Below are 16,802 nucleotides of genomic sequence, written 5' to 3'. Positions count from 1 at the left end.
TCCAATAGAGATTTAAGCCCTAAGCCTTAAGAAATTGACTAATCACAGTCGCGCATTCTTCTCATACTTGACCGTGATTGGCCAATTTCTTAAAGCTTAGGGCTTAAATCATCTATTGTAGACTGGGACTTAAGGCTTACTACACCTATTGTAGACCCGGCCTAAAGCTTAGGGCTTAAATCATCTATTGTAGACTGGGACTTATAGAAACAGGCAATCAGAGCTTTGCCGTATCAACGAGTGACGGAAATGTCTGGCTCTGATTGGTTGCTTCTATGACGCACGTTCTATTCCGCAGCTCTATTCTGCACCATGTGATTTCAGCCTTAGTCCCAGTCTACAATAGAGATTTAAATCCTAAAGCGGGGAGCACATACTTTTACATAAGTGCATAAACATATGCATATATGCATATATATAACGAATTTGATTGGTCCATTTCCTTATGCACTTGCTTATAGACCAATCATATTTGTTATGCATATGCTTATGCACTTATGCAAAAGTGTGTGCTCCCCGCTTAAAGCCTACAGCACACGAAAATTCTGCATCCTGATTGGCTCTCGTAAGCAATCCAGTAGGAAAAATAGTATCGTGTGCCGTTGGTTTGAGCCTTGAGAAATTGACTAATCACAGCCGCGTATCCTACTCATACTTGACCGTGATTGGCACAAGCTCGTTTCCAACCGCAAGTCGTAATGAAATCTGATTGGCGCGCGCCGTCAGGCTCGACGAATCACCCGACTCGTCCGCCGTTTACTACGGCGCACGGGATCGAGGGAAAAAGGCGAAGAGATGTTTTTAACAATTCTCCCCTAATAGCTCCTTATCTATCCATTACCGTTTCTCGCGCCTGCCTCGCGTGAAATGACAGTTCTGTCATACGCGAGTACGCGAGAGGATATTACGCGACACGGTCGAGCCGATCGTATCGCTTTGTAGATCGGTTGGAACAAGATCGGGGATTTCGAAGACGCGAGTGTCATGCCTCGGGGATCGTCGTGTTCGACAACTGTCGAGCGGAACGAGCCTGAGTCACGCGTACGTCGCGTCTGACGCGGAGCGATCGGCGCAACCTGTTTTCTCGCGTTCAGGCAATTGAGGATCGGAGCAAGGATTCCAGGAACATGCGTCAACCCGCCGAGGTTTAACAGCCGTGAAATCGTGCCGATTCGCGTCGCGCTCCGTGTCGTTCGTGCATCGCGAGCTCTACTTCGATCATGGAGGTTATCGATATCAATTAACATTAATGGAATCGCGTATAAGGCTGGCGGAGAGTCGGGCAGAGCTGTTTGTTGAGTTTATTTAGCGTAGACGCACAGCTGGGTGCGCGCCATGGAGAAGTTCATGATCGACTTGGACAAAGTCCTCAATGACTTTGAGTTCAACGAAGGTACGAGTCTTCCTGCCCGGACGAGTCCTCGGCAGGACCCTTTGTACACTCCGCGACCCGTGTTCCGAGTCCTCTTTTGTCGATAGAAGAGCCTGCGAAAGGTCTTTTCAGCCAACGACGAATCCTTCGAAGCCAATTTTGGTGGTACTTTCGTCGACAAAAGAGGATTCAGAATATGAACCTTAGATCTGGGTGCACCAACGTCGCTTAACTTTAACTTAGTTCACTCTTGGTCTCTTTCTAAGGGTACAGTTAAAATTACGTGACGTAAACTCGAACGAAGGATACAATTTTCTGCATTTGTTTGTATTTGAGTAGGAGAGAATACTTGAACGAGTTTATACCCGAATAAGTTACAGGAATTTTTATTAGAAAAGTCTGAATTTAAACAATATATCGTTCTAGGTATTTCTTACTTTCTCTTTGTAATTGAAGCAAGTATAATTAAGAATTAGAAACTTGAACGAGAGCTCAGGAATCCTTTTAGGGCAGAGGTATTTTCACAAGGGGGAAATCGCTGACCAAAATCTTGTACACCAATGCCCGGTGGGCATTACTTTATCTTATTATCTTATTTTACCTTATTTTATCTTTATAATGCCCAAAAAATGCCTAGTAATGTCCGGCAATGCCGCAAATCTGCACAACGCAATGCCCTCAGTGGTTTCCCCCTCGTATTTTCCCGTAAAATTATCTTTCAAATAAATTTATATGTCGAAAGTCGCGCGAAAAACTACATTATTGTGTACAAGTCATCCTGAACGCTCAGGAAGAAAATGAATCGACATGTAGCTCTGATGTCTAACAACGCATCATTGACCAGCCGCTCGGTCATGAATCTTTTCCTCCAGCGTGAACTCGTGTAAGGTGAAAAATTGTACTGACAAATAGTGAAATTGAACGAAATTTATCGACTTTCACGAGTTGACGCTAGAAGAAAGGATTCACGATCGAGTCCCAGGCCTAGAAGTTCAGTTGGCGACGTGAAACTCCGTTCGATTATGTTTGCAGATTGCGCGGAGCAGATAGCGTCAGTCGCAACCTCTACGATCGACGCGTCAACCGTGGAGAAGCGTGCCAGCGAGTCTGTGCCACCGAAAATGTACAGCTTCAGTCCCGAGAGAGCCGTGACGATCGACGTGGTGCCGCCGGTGGAGAAGTACAGGGACGTCCGGCCGACGGACGTCGACTCCAAGTACACGCTGGCCGAGAAGAACATAGTATTTATATCGGACGGTAAAGACCCCGTGAATCATTTCTATACGCACGAGCGTGTCGGCGACGTCACGACCGGGCAGAAATCATGTGTTCATACTTTTGACCCTGACCGAGTGTCTTCAGCGTACGGCGACATATCACAGAGCCCGATGCAGAAGCAGCAGAGCGCGGCGAGCGACTCGACGGACGGCGACAGGTACGACAAGAAGCTGAACCAGCCAAACTTCAAGCCTAGCATCAGCAACGTGTTTAACAGTTTGAACGAGTATATCAACGCTCCCACGGGAAGCTTGAGCTACGTCGAGCCTATGTTGGAGGAGGTGGACGATTTGTCCAATAGGTCCGCGGACGATGCGGCGGAGAGGGATTTTAGGTCGAGCAGAGACGTGGCGATTAACGAACGTTCAGTACCGATAGAGAAGGGTACGACGAATGTAGCCGACACGACTGTCGAAATCACAAAGATGATCTTGCCGGTGGAGTTGGGTACGTTCGGCAACGTCGAGACCAGCGGCAAACAGGATAATGCGAAGCAGAACGTTATGTTTTATCATTTCTCTCCGATACAGCCTGAGGAGAACAGCGGCGCCGTGATCCCGGTTTCGAACACGGCCATCTCGCAAATACACAATAACGTTACAATAGACGCGAGACTGTCTAGTAATAAAGACGACGTTGATAAGAAGGTCACGGCTAGCGACGCGTTTAAAGAAAAGTCCGATAGTATCGTCAGCGAACAAAGGCAGTCGGACTTGGACGGCCGAGATCCCGTCGACGAGTACGCGCTCGAGAATAAGGAGAGCACAGCTGAGGCTGCCGCAAAGTTAGATAAGACCGCGATGAGCAGCGAGAGTCACGATACGGGCGTAGGAGCCGCCAAGTGCAGCGTTTTCTCGAGCGTACGTATGACGCATACAACCGATACCAGCGATGATTTTTCCGAGGAAGAACTGAACCAGTATTTGCTAGAGTTAGAGAAGGAAGAGAGCTCCAAGACGGAAAACGTGCCGCTCTCGGATAATGCTTGGCCGTCGCAGCCGCGCGGCGAGTCGCGAGGCGACGGTGAGAAGAGCGCGGGCCACTGTCAGCGGGACGACGAGAACGTTAACGAGGCGCCGATATTCGAGAAGATTATGATAGGCGAACTACCGAAGATAGTTCCGCAGGAGGAGTTTCAGGAGAGGACGAAAAAGTTCCCCGTGATTGATTATAACGCGGACGCGTGTAACGAGGCTGTAACGGATGTAAAGTGTATCAATACAGTGAGGGACGCTTTAAATGAGAAGAGCGATCAACTGAGGGACGTACGAAGTAACGAGCTGGACGAAACGACGAGAGACACTCATCTGATCGAGGCGGTGGGTCAAGATGTAGCGACGCAAGAGAGCACCTTGCAAGCCGCACCTGGTGTCGCTGTCGTTCAAGAGAGGGTCGCGTCCAAGTTCGAAAGTCTTGGGGAACAGGTGTGCGATAACGACACGACGCAGAGATTACACCAAGATTCTAATAGAGACGCTCCGCCGCAGGAAAACAGTAGTGGTATTTCGTTAAGTTCGTCCGAGAACAAAGAGGAGCCTGACAAAGTGCATTGCCAAGATACCACCGAGAGTAACAGGAACGCCGTGCGTGAGGCTGGCGCGTGTGACAGCGAGGAGATCTCCAAGATGGAGACTGTGTCTAAGGTCAGCGATGCTTGTGTGGTCCCTCATACGAGGGAAGACGATCAGGAAGCCGAGAAACCCACCCGTCCCCAGACACTGGACATTGTATTGACGCATAACAAAAATGACTCGCATTCGGGTATGACTCTTTAACGTTCAATCTTTTATATCCCCTTTGTCATGCACGGGGAGAATTTGTTTGAAAATTTATCCTGAAACTCGCGGGACAATGTGGTACTTTGATGAATTTTATGAGAGCTTTTTGAAATTTTACCATACGTTTTACCAACGTTGCATGCTACGTGAGATAAATGTATGCATAAAGAATCTGATTGGGCCATAAATGCACACAGGAAATAGACCAATCAATTTTTTTTATGTATATGCTTAGGCATCTGCGCAATTTGTCTGGATAGACCTTAAGAGCCTGCAGCTTTGATTTTCATAGCGAGTAACAAATAATGTTGTAACAGAATCCTCGAGTGTTGTACAAGAGCCGGAACACCCAGCGGAAATCAGTGGCACTGTTGACGAAGACCGCGGCGCTTCGGATGTTTCTGATAATTCTTTAGGCGAATGGAACATAGTATTGGGAAAACAGCCTCCGTTTTGGATTCCGGATAGCGACGCGTCTAGTTGTATGTTGTGCGACGCTAAGTTTACTGTACTTAAAAGGCGTCACCATTGTCGTGCCTGCGGTAAGGTACGTATTTGCTGACGAGTTTAAGAAAACCCTGCTGTTTAGTTGTCCCATTGATGGATACATCGTTTATGATTTCATTAACTTTTTCTTTCTAAACGTTGAATTAGCTTCTCTTTTTTTTTGTGGCGACCAAATATTTAAATTTGCAACACATTTCGCAGGTACTATGTAACAAGTGTTGCAACATGAAATACAGATTGGAATACCAGGTACATGTCGATTCCCGTGTTTGCGCTCCGTGTTATCATCTACTCACAAAAGGTAAGAAGAAACAATCTTGATATACAGAATATGTTTCAATATATGATCGCCATCTTAAGACACAGTGGGGTATGTGTACTTTCAAGATAATCATTTTGAGATTCTTGTATGGATAACTTACAGTAAATTCTTTTTTGACACTGTTAAATCAAGCAAATGACAATGAATTTATGAGTACCGTTTACACGGCACCCTTAATCGAGTTTAATAACATCCGTACTTTTAAAACTGGCCGGTCACAATTGTTCCTCTGAGGAATGAAATGACTGTGATTGACCAGTTTTACAACTGCAGATGTTACTAAACCGGATTAAAGGTGCCGTGTAACAGCGCTTTATGTTGTACAAAAAATCCCATGTGTTTGCATTTTTCAGCAGAGAGCGAACAAGGAATGGGTGATTGGTCGGCCGGCTATAATTCGTATACCGACTGTAGCGATGTTAACTCAGTACAGGTATGTTATTTATTTGTGGATTGATTTCTTTTATCAACAGCTGTAGTGCAACTGTAGCTGTAGGAACAGCTATAAAAGCCTCCGTGAAGGAATTGCCCGTTTGTTAACGAAGCTCGAAAGAAGCTATTTAAATTCACTTATTATTAACAAATCACTTTTATGATTTCGCCCATTGAATTCCACCGATATAATACTAACTTTTTAAGCATTACATGAACATTAATATAAGCCTAATTAAATACCTATAACAACTTGTTGAATACTTCTGTTTGAATCTTATGCTTTACTTGTGCAGACAATTTATGTATATCGAAAACAGATTAACAAATATGTTGATAATCGAGACTTTAATATAGAAATTATATTGTTTTTATTTTGATAGGGAATGTTCAGAATGTATATTTGCGTTGGATTAGAAGTGCTCTGTCAGATAATTCTTTTTTAAATAGATATAGTACAAATAGAATTTTCTTTTTTAATACGACATTTTACGGATAATCTTGTACAAGTTCACGTAATATAATTGCTTGAACGTCTTTATTCTGCATTTCATTATTTGGTACAGTATATTTAGTAATGGAGTTTCTTTGTTAACATGATTTAAAATCATGTTGACAAAGAAAATGCATTAATTCGCGCTTGAATATTTGAACAAATACATATACTTTCGGTAGTTTTATAGTACTGATAACATGACTATTTAACTAAGATGATCAGTTCTTTAAGATAAGGAAATATGCAGATTATTATCAATTATAAATGTCCTTAGTGTTTGCAATATATATTTTGTGTTGAGTTACATTGTAGTAGTACATGATTTATAGCTTTTCTTGGGTTTTAAACACATTTTATTTGTCTTTTAGCAGAGTATGCATGTTGTTACAAAAGTAAAGCATGTTTTGTCAGAGCTATTATGCGATAAAATATAGTCTGCTTTGTATCACGATTATCGTGAGTGGAGTCCAGCAAACACATGGCGAGTGCAACGAAAACGAAGTGCATGCTGTATAATTGAATTAAATTACGTTAATATATTAATCAATAAAATTAAATGATAAGATCTGATCGTGTCATTGTCGTAAGCACTAGAAAGCAAAAGTGATACTCACATAAATAGCAACAAGTGCTTAAAATATTTAAAACAATTAAATTTAAAGTTCTCGTCGATTCTGTTCTCAATTACTTTTTAACGCTAAAAATATCTACGAACTTCGATTCTTCTAATCTCTTTTAGAACAATGGGGAGTCCGTTTACCAACGTTTACTGTAGAGAAAAAAACACCGAAAGAGAATAATCATATTTCTTCTTGTATGTCTGACTAATAAATGTGTTTGCTGAACAATTGAACAAATGTCGATGTTAGAAGTATTCGACAAATGGTTATAGGGGAGACAGCCTAATCCAAATAATCCCATGGAGTACTGTTCAACCATACCACCCTTGCAACAGTTAGCCGGCGGTATGCCGCCACCACCGACGGTGATGGTACCCGTGGGCGTTCTTAAGAGAGAGGGCTCGAAACATCGTGCAGAAGGACAGAAATCTGTAATGTTCAGTGACGGTAGGTAACTATTGTTTACGATTCAGCAATGTTATTGGTGTTCTTAATTCTCCGTTTCGTCTTCTCTTTCTCTTTTTCTCTCTCACTAATGCTAAGTAATTCTAAAGTAATCTTATAATAAGTATATATACCTTAAATTGCATATTGTGCAGACTTACATATTGCTACAATTTATTGTAAATTCATGAACGTAACACATTGCAGATTTTTTACGTTTGAACTTGCCGTATAATATACATAGTTTGTTATGGTTATATACAATTATTTTACAGAATAAATAAGTTTGGCATTTCAATCACTAGGCGAGATCTTATGCCGAAATGCTTTTGGATCTTAATAGGAGAATAATAACACGCCGTTAAGATAGAGCTAGATGTGTTGGAACTTGAGTCCATCGTTCTGGAAAATAGAGATTCAAATTAGTGTCATGACCGACATGATAAACCTCGCAATAAATGTAGAAGATGAAAGAGGAAAGATTCATAAGATGTTCATTGTCATTATTGTACACCAATTTTTAGCTTTGGCTGAAGACTACGTTTCAAGATCGTACGAGAAAAATCGGTGCATTAAGTGAAGCAAATATATATAATCTATTATATATTAGGCATAAGATCCTGCCCGGCGATTGAAAAATATCAAATTTCTTGATTATGTGTTATACACACATATCGGTTGCTATTTCTTAAAGGTACAATCGAATATACAATTATTTTCTAAGTCGTACACACATCGTTTTACCTGCTGCATTATATTTTTTTTCGTTTTGTCTCGTTTCTGTTATTCCTTTGTCCAATACGTCCTTTGTAAAATTATTAATCCAATATGCCCAACGTGAAATTATTGTTTTATTTCTGCCTCTCTGGAACATGTCAGTACGTTGTCAACTCCCCCTTCCCCAGCCTCTCCTGTTTGTTTTATTTTTACGCACCTATAACTAAAACACAGGAATAAGGCCTGGCTGTGACCTGACAGAGCTAGACACGTGTTGGGACCCAAAGCCACCGTACCGCAAGCCGGGAAATAAACGGATTTTTCCATCGGGATCTGCGTTGACGGACACTGTAACGAGAAGGCAACATCATCCTCCTCTAGACAATACGACCAATAGTTATATACCACATGATCCTAACTTATTGCCTCCGACTGTTACAATACACAAAGGCCGTAAGGATATTATATTAAAAGTATTCATAGTTGTAGCAATTCATTCATATTTTTTTCACTCATTCTTTTTCTCTTTACTGTAATCAGAAATTACGTACCATCCACCTATGGACGAAGATGTGCTCTATAAAACGCTGAAAAACGAATGCGAACCGTCGGTAATGTTCGCGATTAATCGGAATCTCTATGCATATGTGAAAATAACTAATTGTAAGTATACAGAAATTATGAGGTCGATATATTTGTAAGAAACTTGACGTTTTCATTTATATAATCTGCAGTAAATTGCTGCGTAAACAAGATCTGCTGGAATGTGACGTCGAGAGGACTTGCTTGTATTGGTCAGGACGAAGTTATTTTGTTAGTCGAGGTTCTGCCGGATGAAACACGGATTCCAAAGGACCTTCTGATATACATCAATCAATTATATCTCGAAGCTATTAAAGGTATAACATCTGGTATATGTATATACGCTAATTATATAGATTCAGTTGATACCTTAATAACAGTGCACATTCGTACGTTATATTGCAACAAATTATTTCTACCGTGTTTGTATTTCCAGGTAATACAATGACGGAACTCGGTTTCTCGGTGTACCAAGGTACCAACCTGTTGGGCTCACGCGAGCATGCGGGATTTCTTTTTATTCGCCAGACATTGCAGTGCTTGCAAAAGATTATTTTACCGCCTGCACCTTTCTTGATTGGACTTTTGGTTCACAGGTGAATATAATGAAATTTTGCACCTATTGTGATTCTGAATATTTAGTTCTGTGTTGTGTACATCTGCCGTGATTATCTGAATATTTTTCATGATGTTCCACATATGAAAATTGGCTTTTGGTTATTTTAGGTGGGAAACTCCATGGGCCAAAGTATTCCCATTAAGGCTTCTTTTACGTCTCGGGGCAGAATATCGTTATTATCCTTGTCCATTGGTGTCAGTGCGTTTTCGAAATGCGCTATATTTCGAAATTGGACACACTGTCATGAAAGTATTAGCGGATTTTAGAAATTTCGGCTATACTTTGCCAGGAGTGAGGGGCTTAACAATTCACCTCAAAAATCGTACAACAGATGTTATGTTCCCCAGGAATCGATACGATCAAGTTATAAAAGGACTTCATAATTCCAACGATCATGTTTTAGCTTATGCCTCGAACTTTAGCATAACCGCGGATTCACATTTAGTTTGCATACAAACGAATACCGGCGATGAAAGCAGTTATCAAACGCAAGCGATAAACATTCACAACAAACCAAGAACAGGTGGGTTTGTAGATAAAAGAGTTCTGATGACGACGTGTAAAGAACATTATTTTTCTCTTGTATAGTAACTGGCGCCAGTTTCATCGTCATCAATGGTGCTCTAAAATCCTCAATGGGACTTTCTGCCAAGTCCAGTATCGTTGAGGATGGATTAATGGTGGAAATAATGCCAGAAAAAATGGAAGCTTTGAAAGCTGCTCTAAAAAATATGCAGGATTTCTCAATTGGTTGCGGACGCCAGGGGGCATCGGAGCCGGACGAGACTGTAAACATTAAGTGGGTCGATAACGACACGCTGTTCAATCTGGGGTAAATTCTTCCGATAAATTTTAATTATTATATTTGAAATATTTGCACAAAATTTGCCGACGTTTATTCCTTCCATATCTTTTCCTCCCTCTTTTGCTTCTTTCTTTCACGAATTTTTCAAATGAGAACTATGATCTATATTAATATATTTTTAATAATATTGTATATCATGAATTCTTTTCCCTGTCTTAATATTGAACACATTAAATAAATAGCGATCTTTTATTATCAGTGTTAAAAGTCCTATTGATGGCCAATTAATGGACGGTATACCATCTATTAGAGTACATAATGGCATTGATTATAAAGGTGCAACCCGATTCATACGTTGGACAGAAGTATTCATTATAAAAGTATGTATATCATTACAGAGAAGTAGCATTATTTTAAATACATATGTATAAGTTAGATTAAAGTAAAGTAATATTATTACAAAAGTCAGATGATCATTCGAGTGGCGTGAACGATCCTGTGGATATAAACAAACTATCTGGCAGCATAGCAAAAGCGACATGTGCAGCACTAGTTAAATTGCTGGATCTTCTAGCAACAGCGGGTTTAACAAAGCTCGGCGTACGGACAACAATTCATCCAGATAATGTAAATATAGCTCTCTGGTTTATACAATTCACTTTGTGCCATTAGAACTGTATTTAATGTTAAATTTACATATATATATATAGGTGGGCTACGAAGCTGGAAGTGAAGGTACAAAACTACCGCCAATATATATGAAAAGTTTAGACAATGAATTAATTCAAGTTTTACATAAAGCTGTACAAAGTAGTCAAGATGCATATACAGTACTTGAATTGATATTTTATGTGCTTGAGGATTAAAAGAAAAAGGATATATAAGATATTACATCCGCATATTTTAACCGGTGATGTCTTAAGGATAATAACTTTCATTCAACTGGGAAGACGTGCAATTGCACTGAACATCGTGGTGCAGTGATTATATGATCTGTATGTTACTTTTTATTGTATATATACCTTGTTTTATAATTTATGAGATTTTCGATTTGTCTATTTATTAAGACGTTATCCTTATTATTTGCTATTTATTAAGATTGTAAATGAAACATTTTTTATTTTATCGTGAAATATTCAACGATGTGCATAAAACCGCATTACAAATGTAAGTCAAGAATCAAGAAGAGAAACAGTAATAGCACTGTGCCGTGACAGAAACTTCCAATGTCTATTCTCTCAAAAATTTTACGTTGTATTTTTTGTTTCTCAAATAATCTCATACATAGGAATGAGTGGTAATGTAATGCAAATATGTGTATCGTGAGTTACGAGAAGAACATCTTCTCTCTCATAGAAAGATAAGGTAATACACAGTAGTGGATTTTGCATTAATATTGCATTCAGATTATTAATATTTCATTGAAGTTTTATTAACCGTAGAGATATGTTTCTTGCTTAACTTTAAAAGCCTCAAATTTATACGTAAGACAAGTACCATTAATTTTATCACAGGAAAAAAAATTAACATTATTTTGGATAAATCATTTATATACACATATGTATAGATCTGTTGGCGCGCGCGCACGTGTGCGTAGTGATATGTATTTTAGGAAGCTCATGATAAGTACACATTTATTCGATATCAATCGTAATCAATCAGATCAGTCAGCCTCAATTAATACAGTTACGTTGAATAATATGTAGAATGTTTATTGCCAAAGACTTACGCAGGTTACACTATATAATCTTTGTTAATGTAAATATGTATCTGTCCTTTCTCGATTGTTTTACGAGGTATAGGGTGATCACTTTACATGCAGAAATAACCTGCGACGTTTTCATAAAAATTTCTTATAAAACAAATGAGTGTTTAATTGACAATTACTAACAATTACCAATAATTAGATTGCAGAAAAATTGCCGAATACGAACATACATATTGCAAATGTGTGTTCGCAAAAATCAGTTCTTTCCCCATTGATATAATTCTCCACTAACTCTCTTTTATAGCAAGGTTTTTTGGGGTATGAGGACAGCTTGTAACACTACTATAATGTAATTATGTATTATTGTATTTATTGTTATAATAAACCTGTTAGCTATATATACAATTCATATTATAGCGAGACATTTTATTACTCGATTCTGATTGAACAATGAGATATCGGCGCGCTATTAACACATTGGTACATAACAATGTTAATAAAAGTATTTTGTTATAATTGTGAGTTTATTGTTTGTATTATTACGTGCACAAAAGGTACATCCTTTACTCCTTATGCATTTGACATTGAAAAATATTGAATGTATGCGCTACAAACGAATATATCATATATCAATACTGTGTTGATACGTTGTTGTCGGGGCAACCGAAGCTATAACGCCTGTCGCTTTGGACGTTGGTCATTTGATCATTTATTATTACGTGTTTATAGCATATCACAGAGTTATACAAGTGTTTGGCAAGTTCAAAGCGCGCTTTTGGAAAGACACCCGCGAGATTTGCTGCGGGCAAACCTCATCATGAGCGAAAACGTGAAATTTATTGTGACGGAAGTAAATAAATTATTAGGACGAAATTACAACCTGATCGGATTCAACGCTTTAAACGCTGAGGATTTGTTGCAGGTATCTCTTCGCTATTTTGTCATCGCGACACTTTCGAAAAATGTTCCATTTTTTTTCTCGCAGATATTATGCAGCGTTCTACTCAAGATACAGCAGCAAGACGTTTCTGACGCCGATATTAAATTGGATTCGCCAGAAGAAAATTCAATATATATTTTAACAGCCCTTCGAGTACTTAATTACCAGCCCGATGTGGATCCCCTGACATTTAGGTGATAATAAGAGTTCGGATACTTTGAGCAAAATGCTATTTTATTTTTCTCATTCTGTTGACTCTCCTCAAAAAGTTATATAAACGACACAAATGAAAGTGGAGGACAGTAAAAGTAGATTTTTATATATTTTTGAAAATAAGTTTACTTCTGAGAATAATGAAGCATAATGGATCAGAAACGTCAGCCACACTTATGAATATATTTGAAGCTGGTGTCTTATTTCGTGGAAAGCAAAATGTATGCTACTAGATTCGAGTAGATTGGCAGATTGACACTAAATGCGTCCGCATAAAGCTCGTGTTATGTTATCAAAACCTACTGATTATATAATCTGATGGCATATTGCCAACAGAAATCGAGCAAAATTTGCCGTCATTTTCTGCTAACAATAAGTAAAGAGTGAGAACAAAATTGGCCTCACTCCAACTCGGTTTTGGAATTTGGAAAAAAAATGGGGCCATTTGCCTATGGACTCTTGTTCTCACTCTTTTGTCACATTTTCACTGGTATTGTATCGATAAACTTTGTAGCAGATATTTTGCAAAATCTGTTTTTAGTTTTAGCACACAAAAAACTAGGAAAAGCAACTATTCTCGTTCTTGTGTTTGAAAGAAAATAATTTTTGTTGAACAGTGTAATAGTCTCTTGCAATTGTGTCCTGTAAATTTTTCTGTATTTTCTTGATTTATTTTATTATATATGTATATTTACTGAATATGTTTGCCTTCTCTTTTATGATCTTTATTCGTATATTAACAAAATAATAAGAAGAATAATTATATGGAAAACTTTTTCCTGGGTACTTGTAACGTTATCTTCCATTTAGACAAGGTTTAGTTCGAGGTGACATCGAAATTATCCATCCTATATTAACGTGGCTCTTGACGCATATCGACGTAGTTCAGAAAAGAGCGTATCTATCACAGTTTCTCGTCAAGGTAAGATATTGAAATTGCCTCGCGAGCATACATTAAATGTGCCTTTGCATATTAAATCACATAATGAATGAAAAAGAAAACCGACTAGCATAAATTCCTGAAGCCGAAATGCTATTCTTATTTTAGGTTGAAATTCCATCCGAGTATCTGGGAGATTCGGAAATATCCCTTTTATACGAGCAGTACTCGTCCCTCGTCGACAGATTTAAGACAGTTCATAAGGAAAGGGAAGTAGGAAAGAAGGTATGTGTTTCTTTCGTTTCTCTCTCGTTTCCCTACACGAATAGTGAAAACTTTTTCCTCCCATTCACGCAGAATGTCGAAACTGCTGCCGAGCTCGCAACGGATCTACAAGCAATGGCAAAGGAAAAGGAAGTATGTAACAAATATTTCTGTAATCTTAGCTACATGTATAAAAATATTCCATGTAGCGCCAATTCGAGATAGCACAAGTCCCGATTCGTTGACATCCTTTTTTTTGTCATAAACGCAGGCAGTGACAGCACGTATCGGCAAGATCAAGTCGAAGGCTGAGCCTGCGCTGCATTTACTAGACGTCTGCAGATTGTTACGAACGGAAAGGGACAAGGAACGCGACCTAATGTCACAGAAGGAACAAGAGGAAGACACTATCTCCGATTTACAAGTATATTCCTTTATGCAAAACTATAAATTTCTTAGGAAACTATAGCTTCTCGCGTTTAACTGCTTTTACTCTCCCTGCGACCTTATTCTCGCGCACATCCAGAGCTCCCTTCAACGAGTCGAACGCGAGTTGTACGCTTTGAAACGCGATAGTACCGGGCTCACACCACAAATATTAATCCAACATCTGACGGAGGAAGTGACGGTACAATCGGCGATTGTGAATGAGAAGCTTCCGTCTGAGTTAAACGCAAAGAAGAATCGGATGAGAGCGTTGTCGATAGTCAAGGATTATTCTTATTTGGGCCCGGATAAAATTATGACCATGAGAAACGATTTAGATGCGATATTAAAGGACATACAAGATTTGGTGGAGTCGAAAGTGAGTATGCGGCATTGTAACGCGTTTTGAGGATTTATTTGATAATATTGTATAATAAACTAATTAAATAACTAGCCAGTTGGGTTGACTATAAGTTTCCCGTCTCAATTGATAATAAATTGTTGTGCGGCGAGTCTCATTCGTTTCTTGATTTTTAGATATCTAAAAATGATATCGATAAAATGGGACCGTTCAGGCAGCAAGCTGCTGCTGTCGGGAATATGAAGCGGAACGCTCTTGAACGCTTGGAAAAGATTGAGAGTTCCTTGGAGGAATTACAATCGCGATTAAAAGAGAAACAGGATCACTCGCGAGCTTTATTGGAGACATCAATACCTAGAGCAGAGGAACTGAAAAAGTATATTAATCGTTTAAAGACTAAAGGTACATTGTATAAGCGTTGCAAAGCGGAGGCAGCTGGTCTAAAAGCAGAGAGTGGTGTACTGAATCGAACAGTGGCTATTCTAGATGGACAGGTAGCTCGGAACACGCACAATCTCTCAGATCTGCTTAATATGTGTGTGTTACGCGCTTTGTATTACGATTTCAGATAACTCAGTCTTACTCAACGAACATTGCATCTAAAGTAACAATTCCGGAAAATTATACGCTAGATAGTGCATTAGCGACGAATACTCAATTGTCTCATTCGATATTGGCTCTGCGAACCAATCTTGCTCCGATTATAAAAGGTAATAACAAAGCTCATTTTGTAAAGCAACATCAAATAATGTTTATCTGCATTGCCAAATCTTAAGATTCCTGTTTCCTGTAGTCGTACTGAATTTTAATATCAAGAAAGAAATTAATCACGTTTTCGTACAGTATGTCAAACAGATTTGTTTTTATTGTAATGCTGCCTAAATAGTAAAACATATCAAACACATACATTTTTTAATTATTCTATATAAATAAGTACATTATTCAATCCATTGTAGATTTGTTATTTATGTACAGTAATTATGCATGTCTCTTATGTGCGTAGATATGAAGTCATTACGGCATACGGCACGTGATACTGACGAGAGGTATCAAAAAGCATGTAAAAGTCACAACACAGTAGAAACGACCATGAAAAATACGACGAGCGATTTGCTGTCCGAAACAAAACGGCTAAAGGATAAAGTGCTGCAGGTAAAATTTATATATCGAGAACAATGTTATCCATATAAAACTAATATTGTATTGTAGGATGCCAAAGATAAAAAACAATTACAACAAAAAATTGCAAAAATAAAGATTACCGAAGAAAGGCTAAGTAACGAAGCAAAAGTAAATATAAAATCTCAGAAATAATATCTATCGTTATACTCAATTCATTTGCAATAATATTTCTTTCTTTTAGACCAAAAAAGATATTAACAACGTAGGGCGAACATTAAAACGGGAATTACAAAATACGATTGCGACAGAAGAAGAAATTGCAAAAAATTTGAACAAGGAACAAGAGAGGATAAAAGAGCACACTGTGCAGTACGAGAATAAAACGCAACAATGGAATAATATCATATCGTAAGTAATATTCCAGATGTATGTTTAAAAATGTGTATTGATTTACAAGTATTCTACAACTTAATAGCAAAAAGTTTAGAATAATTTTTGATGAATATTAATAAAATGTTTGCACGTTTCAGAATCTTTTCTTGTAAAATTGATTATGCAGCAGAAAGTAAACAGACCGATGGCATAGTCGTACGGAGAGGAGGCGCTGAAACTCTTGTGTTGCAATAATATTAATATTTATGTAATATTTGTCACGCATATTTTTACTAGAAAGCTAAACATTTATAAGTTTCTTGATTAAATATTTTAAATATAGAAAATACATACAATATATGTTAAAAATATATACAATGTACAGTGAAAACTGCAAATGAATAATCTGTGTTTTTTACGATGCGTATGAGATTTTCTTCAAGATTTAACAAAATTGAATTCAAGATTAAGACCTGACATCATCCTTTTACCGTGACCGTTTAAACGACGACCTCTACCAGTCTGGAAACTCGTATTATTGTGA

At 38.5% G+C, this 16,802-nt stretch overlaps 2 protein-coding genes across 3 annotated transcripts; both read left to right on the top strand.

The window, feature by feature from the left end:
- Window positions 1-765: 765 nt before the first annotated feature.
- On the top strand, window positions 766-12,086 carry LOC105564288 (zinc finger FYVE domain-containing protein 9). 2 transcript variants are annotated; one of them, XM_012016560.1, is made up of 16 exons: window positions 766-1,393; window positions 2,405-2,629; window positions 2,735-4,411; window positions 4,746-4,975; window positions 5,137-5,236; window positions 5,611-5,690; window positions 7,078-7,252; window positions 8,201-8,419; window positions 8,507-8,629; window positions 8,701-8,865; window positions 8,985-9,144; window positions 9,275-9,690; window positions 9,756-9,999; window positions 10,232-10,352; window positions 10,438-10,599; window positions 10,683-12,086. In XM_012016560.1, exons 1-16 carry the CDS (start codon window positions 1,336-1,338, stop codon window positions 10,836-10,838), a joined length of 4,311 nt encoding a protein of 1,436 aa, XP_011871950.1. In that variant the 5' UTR covers window positions 766-1,335; the 3' UTR covers window positions 10,839-12,086. The 2 variants fall into 2 exon arrangements, with proteins under 2 accessions (XP_011871950.1, XP_011871949.1); XM_012016559.1 differs by having other exon boundaries at window positions 2,405-4,411.
- A 173-nt stretch (window positions 12,087-12,259) lies between these two features.
- On the top strand, window positions 12,260-16,663 carry LOC105564290 (intraflagellar transport protein 81 homolog). The gene is made up of 13 exons (XM_012016561.1): window positions 12,260-12,602; window positions 12,666-12,814; window positions 13,644-13,755; window positions 13,882-13,998; window positions 14,071-14,130; window positions 14,249-14,401; window positions 14,504-14,782; window positions 14,941-15,258; window positions 15,333-15,474; window positions 15,768-15,916; window positions 15,974-16,054; window positions 16,128-16,294; window positions 16,417-16,663. Exons 1-13 carry the CDS (start codon window positions 12,279-12,281, stop codon window positions 16,511-16,513), a joined length of 2,148 nt encoding a protein of 715 aa, XP_011871951.1. The 5' UTR covers window positions 12,260-12,278; the 3' UTR covers window positions 16,514-16,663.
- Window positions 16,664-16,802: the final 139 nt, after the last annotated feature.

This window comes from Vollenhovia emeryi, unplaced genomic scaffold (genome assembly GCF_000949405.1).
Source record: "Vollenhovia emeryi isolate VEMERY1.0 unplaced genomic scaffold, V.emery_V1.0 DF939167.1, whole genome shotgun sequence".
In the NCBI taxonomy this organism is placed as follows: Eukaryota; Metazoa; Arthropoda; class Insecta; order Hymenoptera; family Formicidae; genus Vollenhovia; species Vollenhovia emeryi.
This window is presented reverse-complemented; position numbering and strand designations above follow the sequence as displayed.

Bases quoted from the DNA above. Each gene is read 5' to 3' on its own strand.
- LOC105564290 (XM_012016561.1), top strand. From the start codon at position 12,279: ATGTATGCGCTACAAACGAATATATCATATATCAATACTGTGTTGATA. The intron at 14,783-14,940 runs GTGAGTATGCGG...CTTGATTTTTAG, and splicing joins AAGATTTGGTGGAGTCGAAA to ATATCTAAAAATGATATCGA. The intron at 15,917-15,973 runs GTAAAATTTATA...ATTGTATTGTAG, and splicing joins TAAAGGATAAAGTGCTGCAG to GATGCCAAAGATAAAAAACA.
- LOC105564288 (XM_012016559.1), top strand. From the start codon at position 1,336: ATGGAGAAGTTCATGATCGACTTGGACAAAGTCCTCAATGACTTTGAG. The intron at 1,394-2,404 runs GTACGAGTCTTC...TTATGTTTGCAG, and splicing joins TGACTTTGAGTTCAACGAAG to ATTGCGCGGAGCAGATAGCG. The intron at 10,000-10,231 runs GTAAATTCTTCC...TTTTATTATCAG, and splicing joins GACACGCTGTTCAATCTGGG to TGTTAAAAGTCCTATTGATG.